Source organism: Acanthopagrus latus, chromosome 2 (genome assembly GCF_904848185.1).
Source record: "Acanthopagrus latus isolate v.2019 chromosome 2, fAcaLat1.1, whole genome shotgun sequence".
In the NCBI taxonomy this organism is placed as follows: domain Eukaryota; kingdom Metazoa; phylum Chordata; class Actinopteri; order Spariformes; family Sparidae; genus Acanthopagrus; species Acanthopagrus latus.
This window is the reverse complement of record NC_051040.1, coordinates 28,732,580-28,755,950: the sequence shown is the minus strand read 5'-3', so window position 1 is coordinate 28,755,950 and position 23,371 is coordinate 28,732,580. Positions and strand designations below refer to the sequence as shown.

Here is a 23,371-nt window from a genome sequence, read left to right as displayed (position 1 = left end):
ATCAGCCGAGTGGCTCTGAGGGTGTGCAGTTTATTCTTGCTCTATTGAAAGGATTGTTTACATTGAACCATCATTCAGTTGTGTATTAGTTAAATGTTGTATCAAGTGGGATTATTTTTATTTTATTTTGAATAAGTAATAATATTTGTTGTGTTTGTTTTACATTGGTAAGCTATTCAGCATTTATGCTGGCATCTTTACGATGTCCAGACTCTTTGAACACACATGAGTTTACTAGAAAACAGCATTCCAACTTGAAGGTTAGATTTTTTTCAAATCTGTGTGTGTTTCTGTGTTTTTTTTCTTCCCTTTGTGTGTGTGACCTGGTTGCTCCCTCTCTTTCCATCCCTCCCTTTCCCTTCTGCCCCAGCAGCCCTGAGCCCCCAGGTAGCTCCCTCAGCTACAGAGAGCTGTTTTGCCCGTCAGCACAACATATCAGACAACAACAATCAGTGTTTTTCTGGAGCCAACGGACACCTCCCCTCCCAGCTTGCAGCACAACGACCTGGAGCCATCGACAACCAGTCTCTGGTCAACACTGACCCCATGAAGGCAAGGACACGTGTGTGTGTGTGTGTGTGTGTGTGTGTGTGTGAGTGTGTGTGTGTATGTGTGTGTGTGTGTGTGTGTGTGTGTGTGTGTGTGTGCGTGTGTGCTGCCTAGTTCATTTGTTTACTAGCAAATAGCAAAACAAAGCCAGTTCATGCCATATCATGTAGTTTATGTTCAAGTACAGTAAGCAGCAGACTGTCCAGTTTATTTACTGTGTATTGATCGTTGATCAATATGAAACATCATCAAATCATGTTCACATTCAGCTCCAAAGACTGTATTTTGAATCCAGTGAGCCAGTTTACACTGCAGTGTGGTCAACATGAAAATGTTATTGGACACAGTTCAAGTCCAAACATGAGTTGTAAATTATCTTATAATATACAAGCCCTGTTAATTAAATGGCCTCAGAATTAGGGAGTTAATAATAAATTACTGTGTGTGTTGTTCCTCAGACTTGGATGAGAAAAACTCAAGTCTCCATGTGACTCACCTAGTGAGTGCCTTACATCCTTTGTCACACACAGTGTTGTGACCCTAATGAGCATTCTCATCATGCATGGTGTCTTTCCTCTTTTTGGATAATCTAGCAACCTTTAACTCTAACCCTACAGGAGACCTCATGCCTAACTGTAACTTTTAAGCAGAGTGGACCTTTTTATTCCTTGTTTGTATTCTCTGTGAAACCCAAAGTCAACGTATGGTCTATTATATTCTATTGCATGATATTTTGCCTTAACCTAACCAGACTGCAACCAAAAATGTAAATATTGATTAAAAAAATGGTACCTTATTTGGGGCTCTGTCCCTCTCTGTACTATGTCAACTGAATTCTGAAGGCAAACTTCTCCCATTACTGCTCAGACAATCTTACAAGACGTCCGGAAGCATAGGTTTGAAACCGAATACACAAATTATAAGAGAACAACATGAACATTGAACTCACCAAAGCATGCCCTGCTCAGTCCTGCTTCACCACACCCATCTGGCTGAAGTTATTAAGGAGGGACTTGTGTTTTTGTTGATTTTTTCATCTCACTCTCTGAGAGAAAGCAAATATGTGTATTATTAAGAAGGCGGGTTTAGATTAGAGAAAGCTCGAGATGTGCCATTCAAAAAAGCAGTGGGTAAGCGTTAATGTAAGAAAACCAATAAAATGTCATTTAAAAAGACAGATTTATGGAACACATGGAGCTCTTAATTTTTTGTACACAGGACTTTTATTGCCAAATACACGGTGTATTAAAGAGAGTGGGTGTAATAAGCTGTAGCCTCAGCCTACACCTTTTCAGTCTGTGAGAAAGAGTCTTTGTGTGGCGTTTGGAGCGCTTGGTAGGAATGTTTGCCGACCAAAAGATTTTTCGGTTTCAATTCCAGTCTTCACAACTTGGTGGTTGCATCAGAAAAGCCACATCCCACAGTCAGGAGCTGATCACGTAGCATGGATCATACACCATATTCATAGCTTTGCTTTGGCTTATGTTTGACATTTGAGAATAGTCAAGCTACTCAGTGTGAGAGAGGACTCCACTGTCAGTACATCTTCTCTGGATTTGCCTTCTGAACTGAGCTTGTCTGTTAAAGGGAATCCAAAAATTGTTTTACAAAGCTGTGCATTTGAAAGACTAATGCGACACAGACCATGGAAAATAACAAATGCAAATTTCACAACGTGTTTATCTTTACAGAATTTACAATCTTTCACACGTATAAAAAAAGACAACAGAGTGCTGGAAGGATATTTTTGCAAGCTTTTTCTTTGGTTCAACAGAAGAAATTATCTGAGATTCCCAATTAGGAAGCACTCCTCCTCCACTGGCAAAGGCTTTCGGGGACCAGATGGTGCTTCCTTTTTCCTTTGTCTTATCTCTACAATTTGTTGTAATGATAGCAGGCTGCCAGCCTGTGCATAGCATTAGGATACTGTCTCTGTCTATTATCTGTAATTCAAGTAGGCAGATAGTGTGTTTTGTGCACGTATTTAAATGCTGATGTCTGTGCTGTGCCCCTGCAGGCCCCGACGTTAACCATGGAGGGTGGCAGGCTGAAGCGCTCCCTGCAGCTGGCGCCTGGTAGAGACTTTGAGATGGTGCCAGAGCCGGTGTGGCGGGCGCTCTACCACTGGTATGGTGCCAACCTCAGCCTGCCGCGCCCGGTGAGTGAAGACAGAACACCCACTCCACAGCTAATTACCTCACTATTACTGCAAGGCAGGACCAAGCGTTATTAACATAATGGTATACTCTAATGAACAGAGCTGTTGTTTTGAGACTTAACAAGCCGGTATATTTTGGTTTATGAGAGCTTTTAAATGGGGCGGCTGTATCTCAGTGGGTAGAGCAGGTCAGCTATTGATCTGAAGGTCGCTGGCTCAAATCCCACCTCTGGGCTGAGCTGAGCTGCATGTCAGTGTCCTTGAGCAAGATACTGAACCCCAAATTGCTCCTGATGTGCGGTTGGCACCTTGCATGGCGGCTTCTGCCATCAGTGGGGGAACTTTTTAACAATTTAAACAATATATTTTTTTAAACAAAATCAATGAAATGATGAGTTAAACTATGAAATTATGACTAAAATGAAGCATCACATTTAATAAACATGATTTTGGCAGCATGATTGACAGTCTTCTGGATATGTTGGGCCCTTGATATGAATTTGGTCTAAAGACAATGATTTAAAAATGCTGTCAGGTCGATGCCAGTATTTGTGTTTTGGATAGTTTGTCCTCTAACGTCACACAGTGCTGAGGTTGTTGACTTTAGGCCACAAGTCTACTCATGTCTCAAATGTCTAAATATCACAATAAATGCTCATGTTTGAGGGCCCTTCACAGCACTTTAGGGTGTTTTTCACTCCCGAACAGTTTAGTTGGGTTCAAACCTGCTCTGCTGTGTTCTTTGGTTTGTTTAAGTTTGTTTAGGCTCCTGTGAAATCAGTCATTTAAACTCGGAGACTAGACAACTACACAACAAGTCCAGCTCCAACTAAAGTCTGGTGCTTGATCAGCACACAGATTGTGGATTCTTTTAAGGAAGGGATCTTTTAAACAATCCTTTGAGTTATGGAACACCAACAGTAGTCATGTTAATATATTACGATACACTATAACTAAACGGTAAATTTTTTTGTTTGGTTTAGACCAAACCTTAACCCTAACTTAACTACAGGAGTGAGAGCAACTGAAAAGACACATCCAGGTCAAACATGTCCAGAATGATCAGTTCACACTGGGTCTATTCTTGAAAAGGATACAAGTCAACTTGCAAAAACTTTTCATTCCACTCCTGCAGGTTATCCTGGAGAGCAAGACGGGCCAAGCAGAGCTGGAGCTCTTTCCACGCTACCTCCTCTTCCTCCGCCAGCAGCCGGCCACACGCTCCCCCCAGTCCAACATCTGGGTCAATATGGGTATGACCAGCCTGCGAATGTTCCCACCGTATTTGCCCCCACCAAGAGGTAATGTAAGCCTGCAGCAAGACCAGAGCAAGCCGTCGACAAAACGCTTCACTGAGCTACCCCGCATCCCCCCCTTTTTAATCTCCCCCCAGAGTGGACTGCCCCGCCCCTGGCAGCACTCTGGTTTGGGAAGTGGAATCATTTAAACATTTTCTATCTGCACAGACATCACCATTCAAGTAGTTTTAACATCTCTTGTTCTAGCGCTCTACACTTACCAGCAATATCAGGATGTGTGCTGGATCATACTGAACGCAGTGCTGAAAGGTACACATGCTAGAAACAGTCTGTGACATGATGATAATGTCAGGCACGCCTGTACTCTCCTAGCAGCGTGAGGTACTCCTTGGGAATTTCTAATACCTGAAAACTGACCAAATTTGAATCTGTCTCAGTCGAATCCTTCTATTGAACTCTGATCCTCGTCATCTGTTAAGAAATGACAACACACAAAGAAGAAATTCAGGAACAGAAATCACCATAATTAAGAAAAGCAAAGAAAGTGTTAGTCCAGTAACTGGCCCTCTTACTCCTGGTCAAAGGACACTGTGACCTCTGTACTGGCTGTACAGCTGGAAATGTCTACTGTCAAGACAAGGTTCCATTAAAGTGACAGTTCAGATCTTTCGATGTGGGGTTTTATCATAGCCAGTGTGTTACCTGCAGTAGATGGTCGTCAGCTGAGATCGTTAGTGAGAAGCAGCGGTTTCTGACTCTGCAGTGCATTGAGCTCCTTCAGGCTGCTGTGGTTTGAGTTCAGAATGTGTTTGGTCTCATGTAGGACTGCAGAAATGTCTTATGATTTATTGCTTGCTCTGTCCCATGGCCCAGTCAACAAAAAGCTACTGTAGCAGCTTTGAGCCACTTGCCTGTTTGGCCTTCAAGCTTTCTATGCTTTCTCCAGAACCTGCGGTGATGGTCATTACTTAGTCTGTTTGTGTCCAGCGAGGCAACAGAAGACATTTGGAAATCTTTTTAAATGTTTTTAATGATGCAAGATTCTCAGTTAATCCAACCTCTGGCGGTACTTGCTGTTTCAGTATTAGGTGCCAGCTGCTCACTAAATGACATGCAGCAATTGTAGCATCATAATGCAGACAGATAGAAAACTTGCAGTATTACAGAACAGTCAGTCGATATGAATATAACAAGTGTAGACAGCCAGCACATTTGAATAGTGGGTATGAATGAGGTTTCCTTTACTGTCTCAGTTTTATTTTGGTTGATAACTGTAAGCTGTTGCAAATTAAGTCATTTCATTTCAGCCACTTCCCCTTGAGTAATTCAGATCTATTTTTCTCCCAATCAAAACCCCTATAAATAGACCCACTCACTCAAACAATAGTCGGAGCCACATTTAGTGTATATTTTCCCTTTGCATTACGTCTAAATGGATCTAATGCAGATACCGAAGCATAAAGTGGCGATGAACACAGCTGCTTCGGTATAATCAGGTTTGGGTTGAGAGCGCTTGACCAAATCAAGTCAGCGTATCAGTTTTCAGGCTTGAGTCCCCAGTGGAGCTGTGGCTTTCCATCATGACTCATACTCTGTCTGAGCAGCAGACCCTCTTTCAGGCATGTGGCCAGATATCTAAAATGGATGCATCATATTACACACAATAAGGCAATAGTAGAGCACTTGAACAATTGTAGAGAATGGATCATCATGTGGTCTAACTGAATAGCATAGCTGTGTACATAGAAAAGACATATAACATTATACAATCAGATATTAAAATCACAAGTATCATTAATATTTTTGAAATCGGTTCAGTGAAGCTTCTGAATTTATTTAACAGCACTAATATTGATTGGTTTGCATTTGATTAATCCAATCTTAAATCCACTAAGTTGATTGACCAATCAAGTTTGCGCTGATTGATTAAAAAAAAAAGCCCTTTCTTGCTGCTTCCTTACAACTAATCCTCAGTCAACCGAATGCTGTGGTTGGTATTGATCAGTTGTTTGCATCTGTAAGTGTGAAGAAACATAAAGGAGCATTTCAGTTGAATTTCAAATCACAGAAGGACTTTTTTAATCACAGTTAAAGTCCTTTCAACTGAAGAAGAAGTCAAAGGAACAAATGTTAAATTTGAACTAATGAAGTGTGTTGGTTGAGCCGGTAAAGGTTCATGTTGTCTGTGTGTGCTTCAGCAGGTAGTGTGCCATCCCCCAACGCTCCTCTGAAGAGGGTGCTGGCCTACACAGGCTGCTTCAGCCGCATGGGCACCATCAAGGACATCCACCTCTACCTGTCCCAGAGACTCCGCATCAAGGAAGAGGACATGAGACTCTGGCTCTACAACAGTGAGGTGGGTTGCAAAGCTGTCTCCTTTGCTTTTATGTATTTTACTTTTTAGTAAATATCAGATATATGTCAGCCAGCGATACTTCCTGACAGGAAGTTACCTGGGTCATATTAGTGGCAACAATTTTGTTTTTACTTACATTGTATTAAGACTGTGTTGGGCATATGTATGGTATGAGCATATATGAGACATTAGAACTATATCAGCTGGGGGGTCTTAAGGCGAGTCCTTATTAAATGATCTTGAGGTCATATCTTGAAAATTTTCTCTGTGTCAAAATCTGATTCTAAGACATTTATTATTTTAGTTTTGAGCTTACATGATGTGGTTCTACATTGATCTATGTTTAACTGACCACACAGCAAACCAGGGGCCAGCACAGGAAAGGTATGCACAGTCCATTCAACATGTGGGAGGAACGGGGGTTCAACGGGCCCCGTTAGCAGGCTAATGGGAGAAATCTAATGACACTTTCAAAATGAAGTGAAGCAGAAAGAAGACTTATAGAGTGATAATGAATTAGTCTCAAAAAACAAATAGTTATAAAGCTGTTTTGTCTTGTGTCCTCCTCTCTCTGTCCTGCAGAACTACCTCACGCTCCTAGACGATGAAGATCACACATTGGAAAGCCTGAAGATTCAGGATGAGCAGCAGCTAGTTATTGAAGGTATAAAGCACCTTTATTTTCAATGAAATGTTGCTCCATATTAACAGAAGTCTTCAGACTCATAATAGTGCTATAACCAATGCATAATATGAAAATATACACATATTTATATGATGTTTTAACAGGTCAATCTGAATATGAATGCACATGAAAGTGGGAGCAAAATGTTTTGATGACAGAAAATCTCTTCCTCTTCCTCTACAGTCAGGAACAAAGACATGAGTTGGCCTGAGGAAATGTCTTTCATTGCCAACAGTAGTAAGATGGACAGACACAAAGGTAAGCTGGGGGAAACTGGATGAGCTTATTGGGTGTTTGTACCTAGACAAACATCTTGAAAACACGCTCCGATTCTACGCTTTATAGCAGACAAGCATCACATTTAAAGGAAAATCTTTCAATCGACATTGCATCTACCTATCTACTCACTCTGGAATGTCACACCTCTGTGTCTGACCTGACAGTACATTCAATAAGGCAATATTAGAGGATTATAACCATGTAAACAATTAATCTGATCAGTTTTCTCTGAATATATGTTGGTTTATGAGAGTAGACACATCACAGGGGCTGGAACCACTTTGCGTGTATACAAAAAAGTTCTATTCTGATTAAATGTTTTTGCACATGTAAACACATCTTATCTGATTACTTTATTTAACATGAACAGTTGAGTTGGAATCTATCAGATTGAAGACATCTGTGGATTCAACCACTGCTGCTGCTGGATAATGTTAAAGCATGTTAAGATGAATTGATTTAAAGTTGTCATGCTGAAACTGTGATTTTAACAGTTTGTCAGATGTGCAATAGTAAAATATGTTAAGCTCATCAGTGCTGTTCAGTAAATAAAGCTTCTTATGCCCATTAAGTGTTTATCTTTTAGTTAAGTGTTTATATCTGACCATTATGTCTATGTTTTCCACCCCAGTTCCTACAGAGAAGGGAGCCACTGGCCTTAGTAACCTTGGCAACACCTGCTTCATGAACTCCAGCATCCAGTGTGTGAGCAACACCAAGCCTCTCACAGACTACTTCATCTCAGGGAGACACCTCTATGAGCTCAACAGGTACCATTTAAATGTACTGCTTTGGTGGAAGTCTTGCCTATGTTGTTCAGAGTGTGTAATTCTAACTGGCCTGTACTGGTGCATTTACAGAACCAACCCCATTGGGATGCGAGGTCACATGGCCAAATGTTATGGTGACTTGGTGATGGAGCTGTGGAGTGGGACACAGAAGAACTTGGCTCCGCTCAAACTTAGAGTACGCAGTTTTGATATGTGATCCTCAGTCGCCATGTTTGTGTCTTAACTTCCTGCTAAAGGAGCACTTTTACATGCTTTTAAAAAGATGTATTGAAATCAAATTGATGATGCCATTACTTTCCTCTCCAGTGGACGATAGCAAAGTACGCGCCGCGCTTTAATGGCTTCCAGCAGCAGGACTCCCAGGAACTGCTGGCCTTCCTGCTGGACGGTCTGCACGAAGATCTGAACAGAGTCCATGAGAAACCCTACGTGGAGCTGAAGGATAGCGATGGCCGGCCCGACTGGGAGGTGGCCTCTGAGGTGAGAGCACGCTGCTAATCACAAAATTATCTTCAAATGAACTAACCAGTAAATCACTCTTTATGGCACAATGGTTTAAGACAGAGGTTTCACACTATGAGAGAGGAGAGGAGTCATAAGAAAGTTACATCTGGACTCATTTGTAGATGCAGAGGATATCATCATCACCCGAGGCTATTGCAAATGCATGTTAATAAATCTGCCTAGAAATGATATAAAATGATGCTTCTTACAACTCCAGAGCTTTCTTCAGTATCTGTAAATCTATGGAAACATTGCAAACAATTGCTGACCTTTACTGGTGCCAGTTTTACAAAAAATTGTGAACAAATGTAGAGTAAATGCACACAACTAACCAGGGATGCAGTGATTATAGATTTTATTAAGGTTACTTAACCTTAAAAAAAGGAAATAACTGGTTTCACGATTGTAATATTTTAATTTATTTCACAACACAAATGAGAATTTCTTGTTAGTGTTTTCTTACTTGTCACTACATACCTGAACTTTATTATAAACTGGTGCACCAGGTTTGGTTTCTTTCCGTCTGCCTGTTATGCAATTGTCGTACATTTAATTTTCTTCACTCTACAACCGCTGTTGCTGTAGAAATATTATATCATAGTGTGCTTTATTTGAGAGGGAGAGCAGAAGCACTCTCTGTAGCTGAAACTTCTCACTTACAAAACCAAGACATTTTCAGCTGTGGTTAATTGAATGCTGCAGTCCTTTTGCTGCCTTCATAGCAAAATGTACTTCCTGTTTACGTCCCCTTAAAGACCACAAGTTATTTGAACTTAAGTTCAAAAACTTAGAGCATGATGATCACCATACTGAAACTGAACACGTGGTGTGTGACATTGACATAATAATGAGTGAAATTGGCTCTTTATTTCATGAAGTGAGGTCATTTGAAATTAACAGGTTGTCCATTAGACTTAAATATAATAGCAAGCAATGTCTGTTAAGCAACTGAATCAATTAAATTTGATGAAAAACTCACATAGTAAAATGGCGTTGAGGGCCAGTAATGACTGACTTCTATACAAGTCAGTCCATCAGCTGAGCTCTCCTTTACCTGTAATGTTGCTGTGTTGGTGCTCTAGTTGTTTTCTGTATGGCCTGACTAAGAGGGATTCACAGGATTAGTGGTGTGTGAACTCACTGCTCTGTGTTCGTCTGTCCATGCTCCTCCCCCCCGAAGGCGTGGGAGAACCACCTGCGGAGGAACCGCTCCATCGTGGTGGACCTCTTCCATGGTCAGCTCAAGTCCCAGGTGAAGTGTAAGACATGCGGACACATCAGTGCTCGCTTCGACCCCTTCAACTTCCTGTCTCTGCCCCTGCCCATGGACAGCTCAATGCATCTGGAGATCACTGGTGAGGCAGACAGAGGAGAAATTCTCATCACAAAGTACTTTTTTAAGCAACAAAACCTCACTCGTGTGTGTTGTGTTTGTAGTCATTAAACTGGACGGCTCCACGCCTGTGCGCTACGGCCTGAGGTTGAATATGGACGAGAAGTACACAGGACTGAAGAAGCAGCTGAGTGAACTGTGCAGTCTGAAGCCTGAGCAGATCCTCCTGGCTGAGGTCCACACGTCCAACATCAAGGTACTCACACCGTGAGCAAGAGACAGTTAGGGGGTCTCAATCTCAAATCATCTAGAGGCCTCTGTTTAGCAGGAAAACAGAGAAACAGCAAATTGAAAGTTTATGAATATGAAGGGGAAAAAGTGGGCCTCAATAGTCCTTGAATGTAATGTTCAATAAGGTGTGGGAACCCTTACCCGCTCGACAGAAAAAAATATTAGATTTTTTTTGTCTGTTTTTGACTTTTACTTTTGAACGACAACACATGTATAACTGAGGAGCTGAGCAAAAGGAGTCATTTGAGTGTCACGTTGTCTGCAGTAAATCCGGGTGTTGTTGGTCACAGCTCAAGTGTTCTGGTTTGTTGCTGAATGTCCAATGTGAAACAAAGAGCCACATTATGTGCTTTGATTTATGCATTTGCTTATAGACACGTGGGAATGCTGATGACATTTTCTTGTCGGCTAGATCTGACCCCGATGCTGTTGTAATTATCAAAAAAGGGTACAAGGTTGAACATTGTGGTTGATTGATTCACATTTCAGCCTTTTAGAACTGCATAATGCCCCTTCCCCTGCAGAGCTTTCCGTTATTATACCACTTCAGTCTGTGACCAAATCCTTTGTCTTCAGAACTTTCCTCAGGACAACCAGAAGGTCCGGCTGTCCGTTAACGGCTTCCTGTGTGCATTTGAGGTCCCAGTGCCAGGGTCACCAACATCACTGAGCTCACCCTCGCTTACAGGTGAGCCTGTCCACTCACACTTTGCCTGAGCACTGTTATCAGCATGTATCTGTCTGAATGCACATCTCTTTTCTCACTCCTTTGCTCTTCACCCTCAACAGATGTCACCCCGATAGCAAATGGCTCCACTGTTATTGGGAATGTGGGCAATAAGCCCGTCCTCATCCCTAACGGTGGCCCAAGCTCGATGGTGCCCTGCAGCCCTGACACACCCCTTGGTAATGGGATCGCCAATGGACACATCACACCGGTGCAGGAGAGCCCCTTCATTGGATACATCATTGCCATGCACAGAAAAATGGTGAGAACTCGGCACAAATGCCAGAGTGCAATACAAGAAGAAAAAATGTGTGTATTGTCGGTCACAGTCAGTGCAATACGGTAAAAGGAAATCACAGTCATTATTTTGACAGATATTGTGATTGTGATATGAGTCAGGATTAGTTGTGAAATGATCGTTGTTACCTCACAATTTTAGTCAAGTCAAACAAAATCACGATGATGTGACATTTGTTTGGTTCTTAAGACCAGGACATCTATGCAGCACTACAGTACTTCATTATACAAGTACAGTTACAAGTATTGTCTTTATCGAAAGTTTGCCACTCCTTAAGATTTGGATATTGCACTTGGCCATATTGTATTTTTTTTTTTAAATGTGCAGCCCTAATTGTCAGTAATTTGAGTTTAAGTCTACATTTGATCTTATTTGTACATATTATTTAACTAACTGGCATCTAGCTGCTGTTGCCTTATAGGTGATAATTAGGTGCATTTCATTTTCCCAGCTGTTGATGCAAGTTGCATGTTTGTTTCCCCCCTCAGATGCGTACAGAGCTTTACTTCCTGTCATCTCAGAAGAACCGGCCCAGTCTGTTCGGCATGCCTCTTATAGTTCCCTGCACTGTCCACACCAGTAAGAAGGACCTGTACGATGCTGTCTGGATCCAAGTGTCCCGACTGGCCAGTCCGCTGCCCCCGCAGGAAGCCAGCAACCACGCCCAGGACTGGTAGGCTCACACTTGCTTTCACCCAGTCTACATTCACCTTTGGCTTTTGACAAAGCAGCATGTAGATTCGCATTCCCCCCCGCCTCCAGCTCGGTATGCCAAGCTAGACTAACACATTACAATGTTGCTAGTGTCCTTGTGCTAAACTTACTAAGCATAGATTTTGGTACTTTGGGCTACACACAAAAAAATACCATTGTATATATACATTATGTTTTAAAGGTTTTTCTTATTGAACAGTTGACAGAGAGACAGATTCATATCAGTTGGAAACGATATGTGATGATGATGATATCCACACAGACAGTGTGCATGAAGACCATGATTTGTGAATTCTTTTAACCTGCAGTGATGACAGTATGGGCTATCAGTACCCCTTCACTTTACGGGTTGTGGGTAAGGATGGCAACTCATGTGCCTGGTGTCCCTGGTACAGGTAAGACACAGAGTATTTTGTATTAATGTATCAGATGGTGATGAGGCATTGTCTAGACTTTGTTTTATATTAAAGCTAAATATTTGATTGTTGTCATAAGCAGAAACTGTTTGATCAACAGAAAGACCAATAAAATCAAAGGAAACGTCCTCTCGTCTTTGCACAAACTGATCAGAGTGATGAAATGAACCTTGAAAACAACCGAAGAAACCCAAAAGACCCTTTGTTCATTGCTCATTCATATGAGTTCCAAGTTTCCTGAGCCTTTATATGTAACACTGCTGTACCTGTGTGTGTGTGTGTGTGTGTGTGTGTGTGTGTGTGTGTGTGTGTGTGTGTGTGTGTGTGTGTGTGTGTGTGTGTGTGTGTGTGTGTGTGTGTGTGTGTGTGTGTGTCTTTCAGGTTCTGTCGAGGCTGTACAATAGAGTGTGCAGAGGACAGAGCCTCTATAGGAAATGCTTATATAGCTGTTGACTGGGACCCCACTGCCCTGCACCTTCGCTACCAGACCTCCCAGGAGAGGGTAAAACACACACGCCATGCATACACCCTCTCGCAGGGAGGGAGCATCAGATAAACTCGCCCAAACCATTAAATGTAGAGCAGGAAAAAAAAAAACGCACCAAAACTTCAATCCGACTTTTTTAGTCCCGATACCGAAAGCCTGGGCTTTGTGTATTTGTTGATACCCGATAACGATCCGGTATTATTGTTGAATTGATAATAAACTGTATACTGGTCTAGGACAAATACTTGCATTATGGAAGAGAGTACCTTGGGTCTATGTATTCCAGTAGGCGACGGAAGCCCTCGTCTTCAACAACTGACATTGGTTGAGCATCTAAACCAATGAATTCTAAAACTTTCTGTGTTACTGCCAATGCTTTCAAGCTTTCCATCGGAAACTTTTCCCATCGTTGAAGTGCATCTGCCAAAGTTAGTTGCTGGGCTGTACTGTCTCCTGCTCCTTTGGTTTTGTTGAGCTGCAGGAATTTACGTGCTTCTTAGCTCGCTTAATTAAATTGGTAGTATTGTACTTTGCAGCACTACCACCACCCCTCGAAACATTTACTTTTCAGACATTGCAAACAGCCGTCAAACTCGTTGGCGTGGCAAGTGTGAAATATCTCCACACAGCCGACTCTTTGGCTCGCTCCACGTTGCTTAGCGGTTAATTCAACTTGTTCAGCATGCGACACACGTGCTGCTGACAAATGACGTAGGATGTGCTGCGATGGAGGAAAAAAAAAAAAGTATTTTCGGTATTTAAATGACCTCCTGGACAATACAAATGTGACAATCTATTCAATACGCAAGAAGAGAGCCTCTTGCTGCAGTTTGCTTCTAGTGAGTGACACTGCTGCTGTCCCACTCTGCTTCCTTTCTTTTCCAGCACGGACCAGGTCAATCTTATGACATCATCTCTGTAGTTCACATGATGCTTGTGCTATTGTGTAGATGTTGAGATTTGAGCTGAGTGAGACAAGTGAACCTGCTACACTGCCGTAGTTCCGAGTTTGACCACACGGCGGTACCACTGAGCTGCTTAATGCTCTGTTCAGTCAGCTGCAGGGTGACATCTGATAAAGGATCTGTGCACCTGGAAGTTGTGCCATTAAAGTTGTCCTGTCACTTCAGCTGGTTTGTGTACTCAAGTACAGATACGTGCTGTAAGTACACAGCGCTGTTGATTTTTCTGTAGCAGCTTTACTTCTCTTTTTCTGCTAAATTTGCAAATTTGTGCAAAACGAAAGACACAAATGCAGTTTCAAAATATTACTCACATACAACCGTCAGATAATTCAGAAACTCAACAATCTGACTTACTGAGGAGAGCAGTTGCTCCTGGTTGTGGTTCTGGCGTTTTTGTCAGTTAGATGTAGAACGCAGGATAGTGTGGATGCTTCCCCACTCGTTCAGTATGATGACCAACACGGTCTCCCGACAGATTGTGGAGGAGCACTGCAGTGTGGAGCAGTCCCGTCGGGCCCAGGCCGAGCCCATCAGCTTGGACAGCTGTCTGAGGGCCTTCACCAGCGAGGAGGAGCTGGGTGAGGACGAGCTTTACTACTGCTCCAAGTGCAAGACACACCGGCTGGCCACTAAGAAGCTGGACCTCTGGAGGCTGCCACCCATCCTGGTGAGTGCAAACACATCTACACATCTTGTAAAGAGCATGTATATCATGTCAGTCTTCAGTTCCAATGATTTCTGCAGCTCTCATTTGTCTGGGATGGAACTAGAGGAACACAAACTACTTTGTCACAAAAACCATTCATGAAGTTTGGTTGAGTAATTAATTTATTGTAGGTCTTCTGAATGTGGCACCAAATCTTCTGGCTCATAAAGATACAAACATTAATTCTAATAATTGGTTAAATGTCTTTCAGCCATTTTCATCTTAATAAGGGGCTTTTGATATCTGTCCTTTGACAGAATCAGTGAAGTTCAGCTAAACTTGTTGGCTTCCTGACTTGTTTCCTCAGCACAGTACACGTTTCTCGAAGGGGTTCAAGTCAGGACTTTGGGAAGGCCCTGTCAAAACCTCAATTCTAACCTGATTTAGCCATTCCTTTACCACGGCTGGTGTGTGTTTGGGATCATTGTCCTGTTGGAACACCCAAGACCCAATCTTCTGGCTGGTGATTTTGAGTTTTCCTGAATAATTAGGAGATAATCCTCTTTCTTCACTGTTCACTTTACTTTATTTAGAGCAGCAGATCCACTGTGGCCAAACAACTCAATTTTTGTTTCCTCTGACAACATGTGATCAGCAGCAAAGTTCAGTCGAGCTTTAAGCCGCCGCATCCAGAGCAAGGGCTCCTTTCAGACCTATAAGAAGTTCATTACTGAACTGAATTTTATCAATGTTTTTTGTGACAAAGTAGCATGTGTTCCTCTCATTCCATCACTGTGCTGAGAGTTGTAGAAATCAGTGACTGCTCAACACTGTCATGATACACATGTTTTTTACAACTGTATGTAAGCATGTGTAGGGCCTCAGCTCTGGTCTTTTTTTTTTTTTTTTTTTTTTTGTAGAGCTCAACATGTGGTTTTCATCAGAATTTGCTGTTTGCATTGAAGTATTTTAATGACAGACAACTGAGTATGTGTCATGCGTGTTCTCTTCTTTAGATCGTCCACCTGAAGCGCTTCCAGTTCGTGAATGGCCGCTGGATCAAATCCCAGAAGATTGTCAAGTTCCCGCGGGAAAATTTCGACCCCAGTGCTTTCCTGGCTCCCAGAGACCTGGAGCAGCACTCCCTGCACTCCCGCAGTGAGAGCGAGGACCTGCTGAGGGTGGGAGAAGACAACCTGTCCTCCATCTCTGCCCCTGCTGGTTTCTGCAACCTTCCCAAAGGTACCACATGTTTATTTAGGCCATGACATTTAGTTACTGCGAGCTATTCATACACTGAGATGTGAACCATGTTTTTAAAAAGCCGTATGTATTCTCTTCTGTTTGATGACTGCATGTGAAACCAAACAGACCAAAGTATGATTTAGCAGAGCAGCTTAAGGCCCAGCTACAGAGGAAGTGTTTTTAACCCTGTGGTTTCTCAACAGCCTCCCCTGCCTCTAGCAGGAAGTCTGCTCCTTCTCTCAGTCGGACCAACAGCCCTTCAGGCAGCCCAAAGATCGGCAGCGGAGGTCGCAGGCCGGGCCGACTACGCCTTCCCCAGCTGGGCAGCAGACACCGCCTCTCCAACAGCAAGGAGAACCTGGATGGAGCTGCTAATCCAGAGGCGGAACCACGGGACTTTGCACAACTGGCAGACACAGAGGGGAGCGGAGCAGGGACTGTGGCATGTGGCCTTCCAGGAACAGGAGAGGCGCTGGCATCAGAATCATCGTGCAACACCGAGGCGTCCAGCAGCCACTGTGACGTGGTCCTGGTGAATGGTGACAGCAACGGGCTGAGTTCAGACTGCAGCACAGAGAGCAGCATGGACCCGGACCACTCACTGCTACAGCACAGAGACAACATGTGTCTGGAGGCCATCTACAACCTCTATGCAATATCAGTAAGAACCAAACATACAAGTAGTTTTGATCGGCTCTGTTAGTAGCTTTTTTTTCTGCTTTGAAACGGGTCTAAACAAATGTTTCTGCTTTATCTCAGTGCCATTCTGGAATCATGGGAGGAGGCCACTATGTGACGTATGCCAAAAACCCCAATGAGAAATGGTACTGTTACAATGACAGCAGCTGTAAGGTAAGACACTCCATATTCTAATTCCACATCCAACAGCAGACATTTCATGACTGGGTTCTGATTGTTGCACAGTGCCTATGAACGTTTTGCCTTTAGAAACGCCACTACCTAAGAGTGATTATCAAAATCATAGTTCAGAAATAACTGCAACTAGGCTTGGCAGGGCCTGCTAAACCCCCAATGTAAGATGATAGACAGAATCAAGATGTCCGAGTGAAAACAAATCTGTACGAGCTGATCAAATTGAATGCCATCATGTCCAGTATTTGGACATTGTTCACAATACCAGCCTTAAGCGGTGGATGTATGCCAGCACACGTCTTAAAACTGCTGGTAGTGTTTCACATGTTTAGCCAGTGTAACAACAGGTTCACGGACACGTCTGCGTGCGTGTGGTTTTTTTTTTTGTTTGTTTGTTTGTTAATTTTCCCAGGAAGTGCACTCTGAGGAGATCGACACCGACTCGGCCTACATCCTCTTCTACGAGCAGCAGGGCGTCGAATACTCCCAGTTCCTGCCAAAGATCGATGGCAAAAAGATGGCCGACACCAGTAGCATGGATGAAGACTTTGAGTCCGACTACAAGAAATACTGTGTTCTCCAGTGATGGCACCCCGTCTTCCATCAGCCAGCACTACACCTGCTATCTGCTCTCTGCTGCTGCTGCTACTGCTGCCGCCGCTGCTGCTGCCACTGCTGCCGCTGCTGCTGCTGCTGCTGCTGCTGCTGCTCTGAGCAGGAAGCACCAGGCGTTCAGATCATCCTGAGGGATTCTCACAAACTGCTAATGACTAGAGTCAGACTGTGGTCATTGTCCTGCGTCGCAGCACTTTCTACACTCGATCGCAAACATGGATTAGTGCAAACGTTTGCCAAGACGACAATGAAGCCGTGGTGAAAGCACTAAACTGGTGCACTTTGCTGAGCCTGACAGAACAACACCCCCGCCCCCAACCCCACCCCACCTCATGGCTACAACCCTCGCCATAACATACATGTAACATATACTTGCATACTTACGCATCTCTGAATGTATGCCAGTAGGGCCAAGTCATGAAGTGATGTTGCTTTGTTATTGTGCATTTATCACTTGTGACGCCAGAATGAAAACAGATATTTACACCTGGAGTTATCATGTGATCTGAGCCTGGATTTCAAGGGGAAAATAATGAGAGCGCAAAGTGAGTTCCAGGTGTAAATGCAAGGCCAATGATTGGATCCACATAGAGTTTTAAATGCCAACAGAGTTCAATAACCTGTGTATGTGTCATATTTGATGTCACAGGTCAACATTATGTTGAAATTTGGTATCTAGTTTATTGGATATCGTGGCAAGCTTTTAACAAAAAAAAAAAAAGAAAGAGGTTGTCTCAAGGTTTTATTAGCGCTAGTGTCAGTTGAGAAAACATAAGTCATATGCTACCTCATCGCTTCACGCAGTCTGTCAGCCAGCTGTACCCTAAAAGTCTGTGACAGTATTAATAATAATAATGAAAATGCTTCCTTCCAGTGTAGGAGTCATGGTACATACATTTCAGGAAAGCTTCCCCCCAGAAGGGTCTCCCCTCTTTGTAGGACACCTACACAGGTCCTGATGTGGACATGAAATCAGGCATTGTTGCCACAACTGTGTTTCACCCCGCAGCTGCCAAATATCAGTGGTGATTTGTGCAATGTTGACCTGTGTGTACCCATAACTTCTCAGACACTCTAAAAGCTTCAGTGTGAGTCAATTTGTTTAGGACAGGTGCCATGATCTCAAAAGAGAGACCCTGAAAGAATAATATACAGTATACATTGAATTTTCTTTCTTCTTTTTTTTTGATTGTTCTTTTATAAAAGATTAATTTTATTGTTGTTATTATTTTTCTTACGGCAGGTTTCTTAGGAGCCACTTCAGGTTAGGAATGGATATATTCATCTCAAAGAGACACCAAGCAGCGTCAAGCTTATCTTGGCAGCACTGTGGCACCTTTCACCTGCTGCAATTCTCAAACTCAGCCGTTACACTAACGTTCACACACTCCCATATAACAATCCACAAACAGTTGGGATATTTGGGATCCCTTTATCACAGTTACAGAATGATTTTACCCATCTTTTTGACATAATATTGGTTAAAGAGTAACTTGACAGTACTCAACCAATTCAGCATCGCACGTTTGTAACACTGTTGGATATACGATGGGCGGTTAAAAAGCAAAAAGCATCAAAACGGATGCAGCAGAGATATCATCTTTTTTTCTTATTTTGTGCATTCTTCTTTCTTGTCAAAATCTGCCACCTCCTGCATGACCCACAGTGCAGCTCGAAAGCCACCAGCAGTGACGTCACTTGAGGCAATTTATCAGACTTCAGACAGCTCCCTCTGGAACCACAAAAGGCTTTATACGAGGCTCTTCACAGCATGCAGTAGAACGCCCACACCTGGAAACAGATTTTGGCTCGAGAAATTGATGGAGTTCCCCAGGCTGCAACTAAGAATCTCACTGCCCTCTCTAGTTGAAAGACTAAGCCTGTTTCTTGTGCTTTGCTGCGCTTTGAATCCCCAGCAGTAATTTAACTGTACATCACTGCAGCTCGGCGAATTAAACCGAAAGTCTAACAGAAACAAGTTTTTTGGGGGGTGGGGGTGAGTTACTCTTTAATGACCACCTATTACGCATCTGTGTGACTGTAGAGTTTGTGCTCTCATGCACCTTGTGGTACACTTGATTTTCAAGGTGGCACCCTGCTGTGGAAGCTTCAGTAACACTTGAGTTTTACGGGTCTCAAATCTCAAAGATCCCTCAGGCTCCCAGGCTGTCCTGGGTCACACATTTGTTTGGGGATATGGGCCTTTAAATCCTTAACATTTAAATAAACGTTAAACCCCTGTGTCACTTAAATAGTGCATATTCCTAAAAAAGAAGAAAAAAAATGTTTTAGTTAATTAATTGATTCACTTGTTAAGTGCTCTGTCCAATGGGAAGAGGCCCACAGCCCATTTTAACCCTATGACCCCCTTATGGGGTTATCTGGCCCTGATGGGTCCCATAGACCCAGCAGTTCCCTAAATGGAAGTTACTGTAAGGTTATGAGTAAGAATTATACAGTTTGTTCAAATTTATTCCAAAGTGAATGGAAACGGTGTTCAATCAGTACACTTCCACTTAATTCATTCCAGCTCATCACTAGTGTAACTCAGCAGTACATGAACATACATTTCAAAATGTATGAAGAACAAAGTTTCCAATATCAAACTAAAAATGCATGAATATTTGCTGTGTATTTAAAGTAAACATGTGTTGTTTCTGAGACATTCTGCTGGAAATCAAATGGTTGATAAGATTTCAGACCTGTATGTTGTAGTGTTACCAAAACTTCCATCCCTGTGAAAAGGCCCACTGTTATGAGACGGTTTAAGTGTGCTGTTCTGTTGAGGGATCCACTCTGTAAAAGCTTCACTGCATCACTGGACCCAGCATTTAGATGATAATCTGTTCTGTGCGTGTTTATTATTGGTTTCATGTGAATTCTGGCAAAATCCGGTCGTCCTGTTCTCTAAAAATTGGCTGCTTGATGTGACTGTTGAGGTTAGGTTGAAATGAACAAACCGGCGTGAGCGGCAGAGCTCTGTGTCTGCTGTGTAGCAGCATGTGTGGAGCTCCCCCAGCGCGGGGCTCGGTCGAATCACTGTGAACAGACAGCGACTCCCGACGAGTCTCCACTTTGTCTTCTAGATCACAGGAGACAAATCTCTGTGCTCGCCCCTTTTTAGCTGCTGTATTTATGGATGTATTTGGAGAGATATTTGTCGCTGAATGAAAGTTTATTTTCCTTTGCAGAGTACATTTGTTGAACAAATGGAAATGTACAGATGAGTGCTATTTATGTTTGCTCGCTCCACACTCTTTTTTTTCCTCCACCCTCCTGCCTTTGCACCGCGCTGTAGACGATGTCCAGATTGTGTCCATGTTGAAATGTCATCACATGGCTCAAAGGGAAAGTTTGTCTCTTGAGAACCTAGTTTGTAATGTTTGCTTCATTTAACGGTGCAATAGCTGTCAACTTTTTTGGTAACACTTGACTTTACAGGTCTGCAAATTTCATGGTAAGTAGGTGGTAATCATCGAGTAAATTATTGGACATGTCTGTGGAATTACCTCCATATTACCATCATATTTACTTTTGAATTGAAACAATATCATTTAATTATGATGTTCTAGGATTTTAGCAATTAGTAATTTGTGATTTCTTCCAAGAAGCACTCTAGTTTTGGGGCAGAAATGTTAATGAGTATTCTTCTTAAATAAACTGTCATTGTTTTCAGAGGATCCTGCCACCTTTCTAGTTCAAACAGTATTCTGGGACCTTATTTTCCTCTGACAACAGCTTGTTTATTCACCAGTGGAAAATATGCAAGTTTATAAGTTTGTATTATAACCTCATCAATATTGTAAAATCTGAGTTTGATCTCCTCCTCCAAAACTACACAGTGCCCCAACACTTTCAGAAACACTAGTTTCTGTCTAACTTCTGCTCAGCAGACCACAACATTGACGTGAATTCATGTAACTTTATTTCTAACTAGTTCTAGAACTTCTGCGTGCTGCTTAGTTTAAGTGAATTTTTTAACCTTTTATATTTTCACTAATGTCTGTATAATTTCAGCGGCTCATTCCAACTTTGCAACAAATTTCCCAATTATCAATGTTTTTATTGTAAGCCACCAAAAATGTCCTACTTTTAAGATTGCCTAAAAAACTTTTAATCACAGAAAAAGTTAAATGCCACTTTTTAATATTTTGAGACAACATTACAGAAAACAACCGCAAAATAAAGCCACAGCAACTCACTTCAATTTAGTGGCCTGCTGAGCAAAAGTTGGACAGAAACTAGGGGGAAAGTATGGAGGCCGTGACCTGTAACTGTAAAGAAATTAGCAGCCATATCAACTGCTTCTTGGAAAACCACAGAGTATTACTAAAAGACAATATTGAGAGTAATTTAAATCGATTTTTAGGTGCATATTGCGGTAATTTGGGGATCATTTCAAAGAAGTTTCAATGAAGCAAGTTGACAATTTCCACTTACAATTTCTACTTACCGTGAAATGTGCTGACCTGTAAAATTAAGTGTTACCTTTGTTTTGTTTTTGTTTTTTTGTTTTTTTTTTTTGCTGTGAATTTTTACTCAAACAACTACTTGTATAATGCTAAGCTTACACACCTGTACACAACTGTACTAGCAAAAACACGATTAAAAGTTGGGGCTAATTTCAGCACAATTTTCATAATGCAGGAACGAGGATTTTCTGCCCTAAAGAACTGAACTTGAAGTTGAAGAACTTGAGTTAAAATTGTGCAAAAACGGATCCTGTGAACCGCGGGGATGATATGTAAAGACCCTCACCAGAAGCCCTGCCCACATGGCCCCACCCCCCAGAAGTATAGTCAGGCAGGCAGTGCAATCTACTACTGAGCTGTCTGTCACTGTCTGTAGCCTCTTTTTATTTAAGTTCATTTCTGTCAGATCTGAACCGGAGTTTGTTAATTTAAAGAACTTTTTTTGTAACGTGTTTGTTGAAAGAAAGTGACATTGCACTGACGTGAAAACATGTACATAAAAAGAAAAATGTGTTTTGTAAATAAGCCAATGAAAACTATGTATTTGAATATGAACTGTACAAAATACTGTACTTGTAGTTGTATATGGAGTGATACTGTTGATCTGTAACAAAATACCCAAGCAACAAATTAAATTCTGCAGAGGAAACGACAACACCAGATTTTGTTTTTGTCCTGAATAATGCAGATTGTTTTTCCAAAAGCTAGTGCTGTAGCTTTGAGAACAGAGGTAGGTCGATAACACCACTTTTGTCTGGACTTAAAATTGCAGTATGAAGAATTGTAGTTGAAAACATACAAAAAGCAGCCCAAATGAAAGTTTTGACATTATGACATCTATGTTATCGTGTAGCAGAGACATCCAACATGCTAACCAGCTAGCCCCATCCAGCTCCAACGCTCAGTGGCAGCGCTGTAAACACCAACACTTGCCCTGGTTTTCTGAGCTCCCAGTCCAGATCACTAGCTTCAGGTCTAACTGAGCTAACTAGCTAATGGCAGCTACCGTTAGCAGCAGTTAGTAGTTACTCTAGTGAAATGCTGCCCCTGTTTTTTTTTTGTTTTGTTTTTTGTTTTGTTTTTTACCATGAATTTGTTCATATGGCCTAAAAATATTGCTATAATATTTTAAGGCCTCATTGAACTCAGCACTGCTGCACCCGAGCTCAGTATTACAGAGCTTGTAGCACACAATAATGAAAGGATTTCTGAAAATGTAATCAATTACATATAATGTAACAAGATATTACACCATCTGTAAATATGTGATTACATCAGTCTTGACATGTTTTCAATGTATTGGTTAAGTTAGTGTAACATTGGGTTTTATTGCATTTCCAATGCAAATTTTGTTTCATTTTTTGGTTTTATTACATTTTTGGGAGCCACACAGAGAGGCCAGACTTTCGGTGTCATTTTAAGCAGCTTTACTCATTAAAGTTACATGTACTGTTGCTACAGTGAGCCGGTCTGCAGATGAAAGAGATAACCACACGCAGGGTCTCTGCACCAATTTCCCCCGAAGGAAGCGGTGCAACTGAAACAGACATCTCTGTCCCACACGCCATGTGAAGGGGCTTTTATTCTTCAACTCATATCTCAACCTGACAAACACATTCACACATTTTAGACCCTCAAGCAACAAACTTTAACTCTCAGAGATTGGCTCTGACTGAAAAATGTCAGTTCAGCTTGTCATGAACCTGAA

General features: G+C 42.1%; 1 protein-coding gene across 10 annotated transcripts in view; it reads left to right on the top strand.

Moving 5' to 3' along the window:
- Window positions 1-22,318, top strand: part of usp32 (ubiquitin specific peptidase 32) — a 62,163-nt gene extending 39,845 nt beyond the window's left edge. For 3 of the 10 annotated variants that reach the window (XM_037072004.1, XM_037072041.1, XM_037072084.1), the window contains exons 14-34: window positions 371-552; window positions 2,567-2,707; window positions 3,843-4,008; window positions 6,165-6,322; window positions 6,905-6,986; window positions 7,191-7,265; window positions 7,918-8,056; window positions 8,147-8,252; window positions 8,384-8,557; window positions 9,762-9,936; window positions 10,019-10,170; window positions 10,782-10,893; window positions 10,995-11,194; window positions 11,719-11,903; window positions 12,253-12,339; window positions 12,742-12,862; window positions 14,288-14,479; window positions 15,475-15,700; window positions 15,907-16,364; window positions 16,463-16,555; window positions 16,989-22,318. In XM_037072004.1, the coding sequence (XP_036927899.1) occupies window positions 371-552; window positions 2,567-2,707; window positions 3,843-4,008; window positions 6,165-6,322; window positions 6,905-6,986; window positions 7,191-7,265; window positions 7,918-8,056; window positions 8,147-8,252; window positions 8,384-8,557; window positions 9,762-9,936; window positions 10,019-10,170; window positions 10,782-10,893; window positions 10,995-11,194; window positions 11,719-11,903; window positions 12,253-12,339; window positions 12,742-12,862; window positions 14,288-14,479; window positions 15,475-15,700; window positions 15,907-16,364; window positions 16,463-16,555; window positions 16,989-17,162 (3,398 nt within the window). In that variant the 3' untranslated portion in view covers window positions 17,163-22,318. The remainder of the gene's footprint in view (window positions 1-370; window positions 553-2,566; window positions 2,708-3,842; window positions 4,009-6,164; window positions 6,323-6,904; window positions 6,987-7,190; window positions 7,266-7,917; window positions 8,057-8,146; window positions 8,253-8,383; window positions 8,558-9,761; window positions 9,937-10,018; window positions 10,171-10,781; window positions 10,894-10,994; window positions 11,195-11,718; window positions 11,904-12,252; window positions 12,340-12,741; window positions 12,863-14,287; window positions 14,480-15,474; window positions 15,701-15,906; window positions 16,365-16,462; window positions 16,556-16,988) is intronic. The other 7 variants (XM_037072064.1, XM_037072074.1, XM_037072021.1 and 4 more) reach the window with 6 other exon arrangements.
- Window positions 22,319-23,371: the final 1,053 nt, after the last annotated feature.